The sequence below is a fragment of the Eleutherodactylus coqui genome, chromosome 6 (assembly GCF_035609145.1).
Source record: "Eleutherodactylus coqui strain aEleCoq1 chromosome 6, aEleCoq1.hap1, whole genome shotgun sequence".
In the NCBI taxonomy this organism is placed as follows: domain Eukaryota; kingdom Metazoa; phylum Chordata; class Amphibia; order Anura; family Eleutherodactylidae; genus Eleutherodactylus; species Eleutherodactylus coqui.
Genome location: NC_089842.1, coordinates 50492104 through 50506351, shown reverse-complemented (window position 1 = coordinate 50506351; position 14248 = coordinate 50492104). Strand labels below are relative to the sequence as shown.

Here is a 14248-nt window from a genome sequence, read left to right as displayed (position 1 = left end):
GAACAGAATGCGGTACTTGGCTAAGGGCCACAGCCTCTTTATTGAGAGTAGCTCATCAATATCCAATTCCTAAAAAATTCCTTTAATGGCCCCGGATTTACCTAAGACCATGCAGCCATTAATCATGAACAGTCAGTAACCATCTAACTCATTTGTGAGCTACGGCTTTTGGTCACATCATAGATGCGCGGTGAAGGCTTCATAGGACCATAGCCTTAAGAGTTAGCGGTCAGCTGAACCGGTATTGACCCGCCATCTCTTTTATGTGCATCGCCATCGTTAGTTGTTTGCTTTTACTACGCTGTTTACCTCCTCCTTGAGTGTTTATGGGTTTAGCTGTCTCGACGCTGTCACATGTAGATTATGACGCGGCAGCAGTTTATATCTTTAGACCTGAGTAATGCAGACGCGCCTGAGGTTATTAGATCCATATCAGATTTTAAGAACACGAGCTCATGATGAGCAGCCTATGATGTAGCAAGATCACGATCCAGCTACATCCAGACGCTCCTGAGTCAGAGGAGACGTAGCGGAGCTCTGCCATGTCCACGTGTTGTAGGCACTTGTCCGGCTATTACTGACGCTCTCCGTCTCTACAACTACAGGCAGCTCATGGATTTTGCTAACTTAATTACTTAGACCACATGTGTCAAACTCAAGGTCCTCCGCATCACTTTATGTGGCCCGCAACGAGTTCCGGACGTAGAAGAAGCAGCTCTCTACTGTCCCTGGAGGACGCAGTGTCATGTCTCATCTACCTGACTCTATTCATTGACATGTATAACCTGTACTGTATCTGTAAGTGCTTGCCTTCTTTAGTTTGTCCCTCCTGGCTCTCTGTACCCCCCTGTGTTGCATAACCCCTCCCTTTCCTCCTGCTGGGGAGTTTCCTGTCTATAGCCTATGTCTTAGGTCTCTACTCTGTGCTCTGGCTAACCATCACTCTTTTTACCTACTGCTGAATGTGCATTATACAAGATTTCTACCTGAATAAACCCTGGAATCTTCTCACATGTCTCTGCAGTTGAGTTGGATGCTGTCTGACAACATATACCTGGTGTGAGTACTGGTCCATAACTACAAGAGAAGTTACCTCAACCGATACGCTTACAGCCATGTTATTGAGTCAGAGTAGTAAAAAGAGTGTATAAATCCTGGCAGACACTGCTGTAAAGACTCCTCCAGCAGCTCCACATACAACCACAGCTGCAGCTCATAACCTCCCACAAAGCTATAACTCTCCTCAGTGTTACCTCCATCCTGTGTGCTGCATCATGGCTGAAGGACACTCTGAGGCACAAGCTAGCATGGACCCTAGTCTGCAGTCTAGTGAGAGAGACAGACGCTCTAATAAGCCAACCTGGAAAGTTAGAGAGAACCTTGAAAGTCTCAAGCAGGAACTTTCCTCTGACATTTTAAAACTGTGGGAAACATTACTAAGTCATGTCTCCAACATTCAGCAGAGTCTGTCTTCACTCCATGTGTCACCACTAGAGGGAGCCCTGCAACAGCTTTGTGCAACGTATGAACATTATAATATAAAGGTCCAGGAGTACGAAAATGCTTTGAGAAAATTAAACACAGAGGATTCCATAGAGGAATTGCAAAGCTTCCAACATCTCAGTGTAGAAAGAGACAGCTTAGTACGCGACATTAAGTCTAAGACAGAAGTGAGAATTGCGCAACTTCAGAAGGTGTCATCTCACATTTCTGACTCTACCAGGCACTCCAAGCGTACATCTAGGTCACGATCTTCAAAGCATTCCACCCTCAGTGAGCAGCTTCTAAAGGCACGCGTAGAAGCGGAAGCGACTAAGATACAGGCCGTCTTTGCGCAGAAGAGAGCGGAAGTGGAAGCTGCGCATAAGGAAGCAGAAGTGGAAGCTGCACATAAGGAAGCGGAAGTGGAAGCTGCACATAGAAAGGCAGAAGTGGAAGCTGCACATAGAAAGGCGGAAATAGAGGCTCTGGAGAAACAATGCGAACATGCTACAGCCGTAGCAAGGTTAAGAGTTTTAGAACAAGCCGCGAGTCAGAGCGAAAGAGACAGCATTGACTTCAGCGGAATGGATGCAGAGGAACCTCTCAAGCGTACAAGAGACTATGTACTAAGCCAATGCTTCAATTCCCCACCTGCCGCAAACATTCCAGACAAAACAGACGTCTCTCCAGAGCGGCAGGCCGCACATCCTTCCACAGCACCAGGCATGCAAAGTCAGCACAGAACTCCGCTCGTTCCTCACACCAACCTTCCATCCTATATGGAGCACCAAGGCTCTGCACCCCAGCAAGCTCAATATACCGGTATTCATGGACAATTCAAAATACCAGCGGTTCTCCAAACCTCTAGCAATTACATGGTTCCATATCCACATGTCACCAAACCTATGGACTTCAAACCAGCTCCCAGGCTGAATACCCTGGCAGCCCCATATGTACCTACGTCTCTCATGCAAAACACCACAAACGATGTGATTAGCACCACTCAACCAATTTCACACCTGAAGTCAGAGAAAACCGACATGTCAGAGTTTGCAAAATACATGGTACGTCGTGAGCTCACCAAGACAGGACTGATAAGGTTCGACGACCAACCTGAGAATTACAGAGGCTGGAAATGTGCCTTCAGAACTGCAACTCACGATCTCGGCATTACTGCTTCGGAAGAACTAGATCTACTGATCCGGTGGCTTGGCCCACAGTCTACAGAACGAGTAAAGAGACTCAGATCTGTCCACATTGAAAATCCAGCAGCAGGCCTTGCAGCCGCTTGGGAGAGACTGGAGAGAACCTATGGTAGTCCCGAAGCAATAGAAAACGCTCTGTTCAAACGTCTGCAAGCCTTTCCAAGGATATCTGGTAAAGACAATCAGAAATTCCAAGAGCTCTGTGACTTACTGCTAGAGCTACAGCTGGCCAAGGGAGACACTCACCTACCTGGCCTCAGTTACCTGGACACTGCTCGTGGAGTAAACCCAATCGTGTCAAAGCTGCCATACAACCTTCAAGAGAAGTGGACCGCTCTGGGGTCAAGATATAAGAGAGAAAATCAAGTCTCCTTTCCTCCATTTGCCTACTTCTGTGAGTTCATCAAAAACATTGCAGAATCCAAGAACGATCCAAGCTTCTCCTATGAGGAATCCAATCCCGGTCCACATCTATTCAAGTCTGACAACCCACGCATCGACTACAAAGGCCGCAGAGGTCCAGTGTCAGTAAAAAAGACTGATATTTTTCCCTCTACTTTGTCAGCTTCACAGGGAGTCAGTTACAAGAGCAATCAAGATGAAAAGGTTGAAAACCCTAATCGCCTGTGTCCCTTACATAAGAAGCCTCATCCCCTCAAGAAGTGCATCGGCTTCAGGAAGAAACCACTCCAGGAACGCAAGGAGCTTCTAAAGAAGTTTGGGGTATGTTTCAGATGTTGCGCTTCTACTGAACACATCGCTAAAGACTGTAAAAATGCCATCAAATGCATTGAGTGTGGTCGTGAAGATCATGTACAAGCTCTTCATCCATCTCAACCTAGAACCGCACCAGCTACAAGTTTCCCTACCCCACCAACGTACGGCGGGGAGAACACAGATCAAGCAGAAAGTCCTACCACTGTATCTTCTTCATGCACAGAAGTCTGTGGAGAAGGCATTTGTGACCAGTCCTGTGCAAGGATATGCCTAGTCGATGTGTACCCCCAGGGTCAACCAGAAAGGACTATGAAGGTGTACACCATCCTCGATGACCAGAGCAACCGATCACTTGCAAGGTCAGAACTCTTTGATTTGTTTAACATAAAGGGAGATGTTTACCCATACACCTTGGGTACATGTAGTGGAGTGACAGAGGTCTCGGGGAGAAGAGCCAGCGGACTTGTAGTAGCCTCTCTTAAGGGCAACCTTGAGATACCCTTGCCCACACTTGTTGAATGTAATCAGATACCATCCAATAGGGGAGAGATCCCTACACCAGAGGCCGCTTTCCATCATCCCCACCTAAGGGCTATAGCTAACGAAATACCAGCCCTTGACAAGAGCGCAGAGATCCTACTTCTGCTGGGTAGAGACATTCTTAGGGTGCACAAAATACGTCAGCAAATTAATGGACCTCATGATGCACCATTTGCCCAGCGCCTTGACTTAGGATGGGTCATCATAGGCAATGTCTGTATAGACAAGATGAAAAAGCCAACCAAGATTTCCTCATTTAAAACACACATCTTGCCAAATGGTCGCGGTACTTATTTTCATCCATGCCCACACCATTATCGGGTGAAGGAGAAACTGACTAACAGTAAGTGGCACCACGACCAACAAGACAGTACAAACACTTTCCTCTGGGATGACAGTCTTGGATCAACAGTGTTCAATACAACAAGTGACGATAACAAGTTGGCACCTGCTAGAGAAGACATTGAATTTCTCAAGGTCATGGAAAGGGAATTCACCCAAGATGACTCCAATAGCTGGGTAGCTCCCTTACCCTTCCGTTCTCCAAGAGTAAAGCTACCTAACAATAGGCAGCAAGCTACCACTAGATTCTCCTCTCTGAAACGCACTCTTGAGAGAAAACCAGTAATGAAAAAACATTTCGTAGACTTCATGCAGAAGGTATTCGATAGAGACCATGCAGAACCTGCGCCACCGGTAAGGGAAGGAGAAGAATGCTGGTACCTTCCGTCCTTTGGCGTGTATCACCCCCGCAAGCCTGAACAAATCAGAGTTGTGTTTGATTCCAGTGCTCAGCATGAAGGTGTCTCTCTCAACAACCTTCTCCTCACAGGCCCTAACCTAAACAACAGCCTCATGGGCGTTCTAATTCGCTTCAGACAAGAACCCGTTGCGGTTATGGCTGACATCCAGCAGATGTTCCATTGCTTCATCGTTAAGGAAGATGACAGAAACTATCTCAGGTTTCTATGGCACAAGGACAATGATGTCAGCAAAGAGGTCATAGATTACCGGATGAAGGTACATGTCTTTGGCAACAGTCCATCACCTGCTGTAGCAATCTATGGACTGAGGAGGACAGCCCAAGAAGGTGAGAAGGAGCACGGATCGGATGCTCGGCAATTCGTCGAGAAGAACTTCTACGTAGACGACGGACTTAAATCCTTACCCACAAGCGCAGAGGCGATTGATCTCCTCACCAGAACCAAGGAAATGCTGTCTGCCGCAAACCTTAGGCTTCACAAGATTACCTCCAACAGCAAGGAAGTAATGAAGGCCTTTCCATCTGACGATCATGCAATCAACTTGCGGGACCTTGACCTCAGCTCTGAGGTTCTTCCTATACAACGCAGCCTAGGATTGCTCTGGAATATCGAACAAGATACATTTATATTTCAAGTATTAGCTTGCAACAAACCTTTCACCAAGCGTGGAGTTTTATCGGTCGTGAACAGTTTTTATGATCCTCTCGGATTCATAGCCCCCATCACTATTCAGGGCAAGATACTTCTGAGACAGCTTACTACTGAGAATATGGATTGGGACGCTCCCTTACCTGTTGAGAAACAACAAAGGTGGGAAAAATGGAAAAGGTCCTTGAAAGTATTAGAACAACTCCAAGTACCGCGCTGTTATGCTCCCAGTTCTCTTTCAGCTGCTGTCAAAAGGGAAATACACATCTTCTCTGATGCATCAATGGAAGCCATAGCCGCAGTGGCCTATCTGAAGATCTCAGGAGCCAACAATGAGCTACACTGTGGATTCGTACTAGGTAAGGCCAAACTAACCCCAAAACCTGCGCATTCCATACCAAGACTTGAACTCTGTGCAGCCGTGCTAGCAGTAGAGATCGCCGAAGTGATAAGGGATGAAATGGACGTCGCATTTGATTCATTCACCTTTTACACAGACAGTAAGGTTGTTCTCGGTTATATACACAACCAAACAAAACAATTCTACGTGTATGTAGGACACCGAGTAGAAAGGATCAGAAGTTTCTCCACCCCTAACCAGTGGCATTACATCCCTACAGAACTTAATCCAGCCGACCGGGGAACAAGAGCCGCACCAACATCAGATCTGCTAGACCACATATGGTCTTCACCTCCAAGTTTTCTATACGAAGATCCTTGTTTGTTACCTACCAATGCCATCTATGATCTGGTGGACCCTGCGTCTGACAAGGAAATCAGAGCCCTAAGTTCTACACTTTACACTTCTGTAACTTCTAAGGTGAAGCTGAAGTCACATCGCTTTGAACGTTTCTCGACATGGAGATCTCTCGTGCAAGCTATTGGCAGACTAATTCACATTGCTCAGTGTTTTGCAAAGAACGCATCGTCAAAGTGTAGTGGTTGGCATATGTGTAAAGCGCACCCTACAGTCACAGAATTTGAACTTGCTGAACAAATCATCATCTAGTGTACACAGCAAGAGGTGTATCACTCAGAGATAGACAATATCTCGAAGGGCATCAGTCCGCCCAAGAGCAGCGCACTCTATAAACTCAACCCAGTAGTTGACCACCACAAATTGCTCAGAGTGGGTGGTCGGATAGAGAAATCCGATCTATGCAATAAAGAACAGAACCCCATCATCATACCAGGTGGACATTATATCGCTACCTTGCTAATCCGACTCCACCATGATCAAGTGCATCACCAAGGCAGACAGTTCACTGAAGGTGCCATCAGGTCAGCCGGTTTATGGATCGTAGGAATGAAGAGAAGCATTTCCTCCGTTCTCCATAAATGTGTCAAGTGCCACAAGCTAAGGGGAAGACAACAACAACAGCAAATGGCGAACTTACCAGCAGATCGGTTAAGTACCGATCCCCCTTTTACTTATGTTGGTGTGGATGTCTTTGGTCCGTGGTCCGTAGTCACACGAAGGACGCGTGGTGGCGCCGCAAATAGCAAAAGATGGGCTGTGCTGTTCACCTGTCTTAGCATTCGTGCAGTACATATTGAAGTGATTGAGTCTATGGATTCTTCCTGTTTCATCAATGCTCTTAGAAGATTCTTCTCCATTCGTGGACCAGTCAAACAGCTGAGGTCCGACTGTGGGACTAACTTCGTAGGAGCCTGCAAGGAACTACAACTAGGCAACTTCTTGCTCAACAATGGATGTACCTGGGTATTTAACCCTCCGCATTCATCTCATATGGGAGGAGCTTGGGAGCGCATGATTGGCGTTACAAGAAGAATACTTGATTCAATGTTAATGGATCACAAGTCGTCGATACTCACTCATGAAACATTGGTCACCCTTTTTGCTGAGGTTTCTGCTATCATCAACGCAAGACCACTAGTTCCGGTATCTTCAGACCCTGATTCTCCATTTATTCTTACTCCAGCCACGCTCCTCACCCAGAAAATTGGGACTGCTACTATTCCTCCAGGCAACTTTGACTGTAGTGACATTTACAGACGTCAGTGGAAACAAGTTCAACATCTCTCCAATGTGTTCTGGCACCGTTGGAAGATGGAGTATCTACACACCCTTCAAAGTCGTCAGAAGTGGCAGACTCCAAAACCCAATCTCCAGGTTGGTGATCTTGTTCTTCTGAAAGACAAAGAGGTTCACCGGAACGAATGGCCCATGGGTCTCGTCACCAAGGTCATCCCTAACGACGATGGGAAAATTCGAAAAGTGGAAGTCAAAGTGACAAAAGGAGGCACTGTAAGAGTTTTCTTCCGTCCAATCAGTGAACTAGTACTTCTTCTTCCAAGGAAGGAAGTCAGCTAAGGAAGCTTGATTATCCTACACAGCTCATGGCGGGGAGCATATCACCGCAGACTGCAACCGAGAGAAACTGAAGAAGTCCACCTGTGGATTACCTTTGCCACAACAGTTGATTTGTTCATTTATTATTGCTGTTGCATTCGTTTACTTGTTTTTTAGGTTAAACAAGAATTTCTGGACTTTGAAGGACATTATGTCAAAACAGTATTCAGTGAAATCTAAAGATTTCAGACGGGGAGTGTCATGTCTCATCTACCTGACTCTATTCATTGACATGTATAACCTGTACTGTATCTGTAAGTGCTTGCCTTCTTTAGTTTGTCCCTCCTGGCTCTCTGTACCCCCCTGTGTTGCATAACCCCTCCCTTTCCTCCTGCTGGGGAGTTTCCTGTCTATAGCCTATGTCTTAGGTCTCTACTCTGTGCTCTGGCTAACCATCACTCTTTTTACCTACTGCTGAATGTGCATTATACAAGATTTCTACCTGAATAAACCTTGGAATCTTCTCACATGCTTCTGCAGTCGAGTTGGATGCTGTCTGACAACATATACCTGCTGTGAGTACTGGTCCATAACTACAAGAGAAGTTACTTCAGCCGATACGCTTACAGCCATGTTATTGAGTCAGAATACGCAGCGCATACCTCCACAGCGCCCTGTTCAGCAACTCCCATCATACGGACCAAAATAGGACATGCTGCAATTTTCTTCACGTTCGTAAAATACACACGTCTGTATTAGGTTTGTAATATGGAGCGCGAATACGCCATGTAAATAAGCCCTTATATATGGCCCTCTGATGTCAACCATAAAGCTGATGTGGCCTTCAGGGAAAATGAGTTTGACACACCTTACTTAGGCCAGGCTCACACGAACGGGTCAGATTCCGCTTGCGGATATCCGCAGCAGAACACCTGCGAGTGATCACGGAAATGAAAGGCGAATGGTCGTGTATGCGCACGTTTTTCTGTGAAGATGTACGTGTATTGACAGCATATCCTCCATGCAGAAGAAAGCTCAATAGCAGAGAATGACATCAGAACATCGCACAGCCGACCGCCCAGGCGATAATAATATATATATAAAATCTTTCTTCTCTTTCATTCTTTCTTGTTTCTTTTTCTTTTTTTTTCTTTCTGCGCTTAAATAGAGCATGCTGTGACCTATCTTCCGCTTACGGAATCCGCTATTCCTACCCGTACGTCCAAGTCAACCAACAAAAGTTCATGCCTTTCAATTCCCGTGTATCGTCCGCGTGGACGGCATTAGCAGAATTCACAATTCAATTGCGGTTGTGTGAGACCGGCCTTAGAGCATTGTGACACCATGTTAAATCAACAGCCTATAGAAACTGAAGACTAACGGATTATCGTTGGTTGTTCGCTGCTGCCGGCATTTACTCTGAATGATTGTTTAGATTTCTGTGATCCAAAAAAATCTGAATGATTCATTCAGTATGAATGAGCCCCAGGGTGGTGACCAATATGGCTGCTCTTCTTCTATTGCAGGCTCATTGAACTCTGCCAATTTGCACATGATTCTAAGACTGGTTTACACGGTTGTTATGCGCCCAGAGAGAACAATGGGCTTTCTCGCACGTAATATGCCTCCAAGTAATAGTATATCTCTAAGTAATAGTCAGTTACCAGCCCTACATAGTGACATTGATTACAGTGCAGTTACCTGCAGTAATCACAGGTGGCGTCAGCTCTGATTGGTGCTGTCTCTCCCTTTTCTTTTATATCCATGCCCAGACCATCACAATGACTCCTCCCGTCCACAAATCTTGCTTTTTTTATCAGCCTTTTCACATTTTCCGCAAATCTACATAATCCGTAGTGCCCCAGATAACACTGTAGGTGCTGCCTTTAGTGCCCTCTTCTGCAGCCATCAGTATTAATGCCTGCTTTCTGCCCCCATAATTAATAATGCCACCTTTGCTACTCCCATAATTAATACTGCCCTCTTCTGCTCCCGTTTGAAATAATGAAATTCTTTCTGACCCCATAGTAGATAAGGCAACCAATTCTAACCCCACATGTAATAATGTCGCCGATGCTTCCTCCATAATTAATACTGCCCCTCTTCTACTCTCGCTATAAATAATGCCATTCTTTCTGACCCCATAATAAATAAGGCCACAACTTCCACCACTGTAATTAATAATTTTGCCAATTCCCCCATAATTAATACTGCCCCTCTTCTGTTCCTGTAATAAATAATGCCACTCTTTCTGCCCCAATAATAGATAAGGCCAGCACTTTTGTCCTTGTAGTTAAAAGTGCCACGTTTCAGCCTCTGCAAGTAAACTGCTTCCGTAGGTAATTATGCCACCTGTTCTGCCCTAGTTATTAATAATGCCGCCTTCTCTACTCTTTTAATAGAATTGCCTCTTTTGTTAATCTAAAAAATAACAAACCACAGTGTACGCACCTTGCCTGTCGGACCTCATGCCACTCCATACAGGTCTTCTTCTCCTCCTTTCTTCCGGGGTCAGCGCGGTCTCATGATACGTGGTGTGACACAGGCCCAGCACTAGCACTAGCCTTTCCTTGGCCAGTGCCAGTCGTGTCACAGAGCCTATGACCGCTTTGACCCTAGAAAACAGGAAAACAAAGCTCGGTAAGGGGGAGCGATGTGCATCGTGAGTATATCGCTGTTGGTTTTTTTTTTCGTTTTGCAACACTACAAAATTGAGCCTCACTGCTTCTCACTTGGATCTACCAAATCAGTGCAAACCAGTGTTTGTAGCCCCTCAGTCTGCTGAAGAGCAGGCAGCCGCGGAAAAGGGGGGCTGAACATAGGGGTACATGGGGCCTGGAGCCAGTGCTCCATTGGCACCATCATCAGTGTGGAAATCAAGGACACTGACCGGGAGACGTGAAAATCACGGACACTAAATGCTCTCCTGTCTTTGCTGGCAGCCATTATGTCTCATATTCCCCTAGTGATGACTACGGCGGAATATAACTTTTTGAGCTTCATTTAGCAAGACAGTAAAACTGTCCTTCTTGCCCATAGCAACCAATCATAGCACAGCTTGAGAAATAGTTATGGACAACAAGGAGTCTTACTGGTAGACAGTTTTGCTAAATGAAACTTTTTGAGTTTCTGTTTCCACTGATATGAAACTTCTCTATCCGAGTGTCAATACATGGGAGTTAAGAAGGGTAACATCAGGAAGAGTATCTGTAATAACCCTGTGTAGAAAATATAAAAGCTCCAAGCGTGTAATATTTTTTTTGAATGTAATATCCCGTTCCTTTTTTTCTTTTTATTAATATAGTTTATTTTTTCTGAACCTCCATCTCATAATGCTGTGTGTATTATATTGGGAGTACGGCACACAATATTGGAAAAATAGCCCAATGTGTTATATTATAAGGCTGCCAATAGCTCAACAGACAAGAATTTTGAGTAGAGTCAATGCTGCCATCTTGTGTCTATTTTGAGGTACTGCAGTTACAGAATAGTGATTTGTATTTGTATTCATTTTACATGTATTTATTTTACTTATAATTCATATTTCAGAATTGATTCAAGCAAAGAGACTCCAAGCAGTAAATATAACTACAACAAGCTTCCAGCTGAAATGGCCGAGTTTGCTGTCCAGAGATACAGGACATTATGTTTTGGGATATGCACCACTATCTGATTTAACAAAGAAGTTACAACACACTCTGCATGGGGATCAGACAAGTTTAAGTATTACAGGGTTGACTGCAAACACCACTTATGAAGTCACGCTGTACCCAGAGTCAAATATTGAGTATTTCCCACCTCAAACCATACAAGTCTCCACTCTTCAAGGTAAAAGGAATGGGAAACGTTTTAAAAATGCTCATAATAAAGTAACCATATTTTTCAAACTACAAAATACAATGCAGAAAATAGGCAAAAAAATTTCATACTAATTTAAACATCTTGGGGGTCTTAAAAAGTGAAGGGACTACCAACCACAAACTTTGCTGTTCTAGTATAGAAAAGGGAGTTGAGAGTTAACAGTCAGCTCCTATTAAACCTAGTGTGCTCATGTAAATAATGGACATATGTTCACTTATTACACTTGGCTAACCACATTATACATGTGCACAGCACTGCTGCACACAGCTCTGCTACATATACATACACACATACAGCACTGCTACACACACAGCACTGCTACATGCACATACACACATATAGCACTGCTACATGCACACAGCACTGCTACATGCACATACACACATACAGCACTGCTACATGCAAACAGCACTTCTACATGCACATACACACATACAGCACTGCTACATGCACATACATACACAGCTCTGCTACATGCACATACACACATATAGCACTGCTACGTGCACACAGCACTGCTACATGCACATACACACATACAGCACTGCTACATGCACATACACACACAGCTCTGCTACATGCACATACAGCACTGCTACAGGCACATACAGCACTGCTACAGGCACATACACACATACAGCACTGCTACACACACAGCACTGCTACATGCACATACACACATATAGCACTGCTACATGCACACAGCATTGCTACATGCACATACACACATACAGCACTGCTACATGCACATACACACACAGCTCTGCTACAGGCACATACAGCACTGCTACAGGCACATACAGCACTGCTACATGCACATACACACATACAGCACTGCTACACACACAGCACTGCTACATGCAAATACACACATATAGCACTGCTACATGCACACAGCACTGCTACATGCACATACACACATACAGCACTGCTACATGCACATACACACACACAGCTCTGCTACATGCACATACAGCACTGCTACATGCACATACACACATACAGCACTGCTACACGCACATACACACAGCACTGCCACATGCACATACACACATATAGCACTGCTACATGCACACAGCACTGCTATATGCACATACACACGTACAGCACTGCTACAGGCACATACACACACACAGCTCTGCTACATGCACATACAGTATTGCTACATGCACATACACACATACAGCACTGCTACACACACAGCACTGCTACATGCACATACACACATACTGCACTGCTACATGCACATACACACACACAGCTCTGCTACATGCACATACAGCACTACTACATGCACACACGCACACACACATACAGCTCTGCAGCAGTCATGTTAAACATTGATTTTATTATTAAATCCCCTCATACAACTGTAGTAGCATATTACTCAGTGTAGCAGCTTCCTGCTCCCAAGTCTCTGATCACAGGGCTATGACATCATGAAAGGTCCTTCTGCTTCTGCAAGACCTTTGATCTCTCCTCTTATCTGTCTATGTGGTACAGAAAGAAGACAGGGGAGATGTATGTCTCAGCGATTCATTCTAGCCCTGATCTTCAGCAATATCTGCTGGCCAGGAGTCTCTCCTGTTCAGCAATGACCAGGCATGGAGAGGGAGAACTGTGCAGTCATGGTATGTATTGCTGCACAGTTTTCTCAATGGCCAGACAGCAGGCTTTATCAATGCACTGCCTGATCATTAAGGTGGTAGGGGGGGGGGGGGTCTGGAACTGTCAGACCCCCCTGACACTGGACTATCAGGTGCAGGCATTTTTCATCAAGATTTTTTTCTAGCTGAAAACTACGTCTATAGGCAGGAACATATGTTAATATTGCATGGCAGCCATTCAGATAAATAGCAAACTATGGAATACATAGCTGAATACAGTCTGGGAGACATTCTTTATTATTCTGCTTTTGCTAATAAAGTGAGGTCATTAGCAGGGGACACGTCCCCTATGATGTCCATATGCCTTAGTAGGACATATGGACTGGGGGCCCCTGCTTGGAAACTATTGTAAACTATTAGCTTAGTGAGAAACATTGCCTTTATTACATCGATAACCAAAACATGTTCCTATTTCAGAAAAGAAGGAAGAACGGAACCTGGAGGCTCATGATATAACAACAACAGGTTTCTTGTTGACTTGGTTGAGGTTATCTGGAGATACAGGGGTGTATGTATTAGAATATTCACCATTGTCTGACCCAAGAGGAAAGTTACAGAAGACGTTGTCGGTGGAAGAGACTAATGTGGGCCTTAGTAATTTAACGCCAAATACCACCTACCAGGTCACACTTATACCTGATTCTAATGACCCGAATATTCAACCCGAGACAATCCAAGTGTCTACGCTCCCAGGTACCTGCAGTATTTTGTGTACATGCTTCATTATAGTACGGCGTGTTGCTCTCAAGGGGGACCTACTACTAGAAGAGAGCCCTTTACACTGGGGCATCTGTGACATACACTAGTAAGGCAACTTTGGATGGTGCAGTTGCATCCCTCAACTCTTGTGTTCCCTAGAATGATATATCAGAGGGGAATGAGAGGGTAAAAAAGTATGCTACATACAGGGTGTCCACAGAAATACCTATCCAGGGGCAAAGGAGGCATTTCCGGTATTGTTTGGGGGTGTATGTGTGGAGCTGCTTCTTCCAGAGCTAAAACAATTCAAGACAAATTAGCATAACAACGCATTAATAAATGCCACAAATG

The 14248-nt window shown here is 44.9% G+C and overlaps 1 protein-coding gene across 1 annotated transcript in view; it reads left to right on the top strand.

Annotated features, from left to right (window-relative positions):
• Positions 1-14248, top strand: part of VWA1 (von Willebrand factor A domain containing 1) — a 104148-nt gene that overhangs the window by 58057 nt on the left and 31843 nt on the right. Inside the window, exons 3-4 of the mRNA XM_066606799.1 lie at positions 11220-11498; positions 13616-13891. Of these exons, the coding sequence (XP_066462896.1) occupies positions 11220-11498; positions 13616-13891 (555 nt within the window). The remainder of the gene's footprint in view (positions 1-11219; positions 11499-13615; positions 13892-14248) is intronic.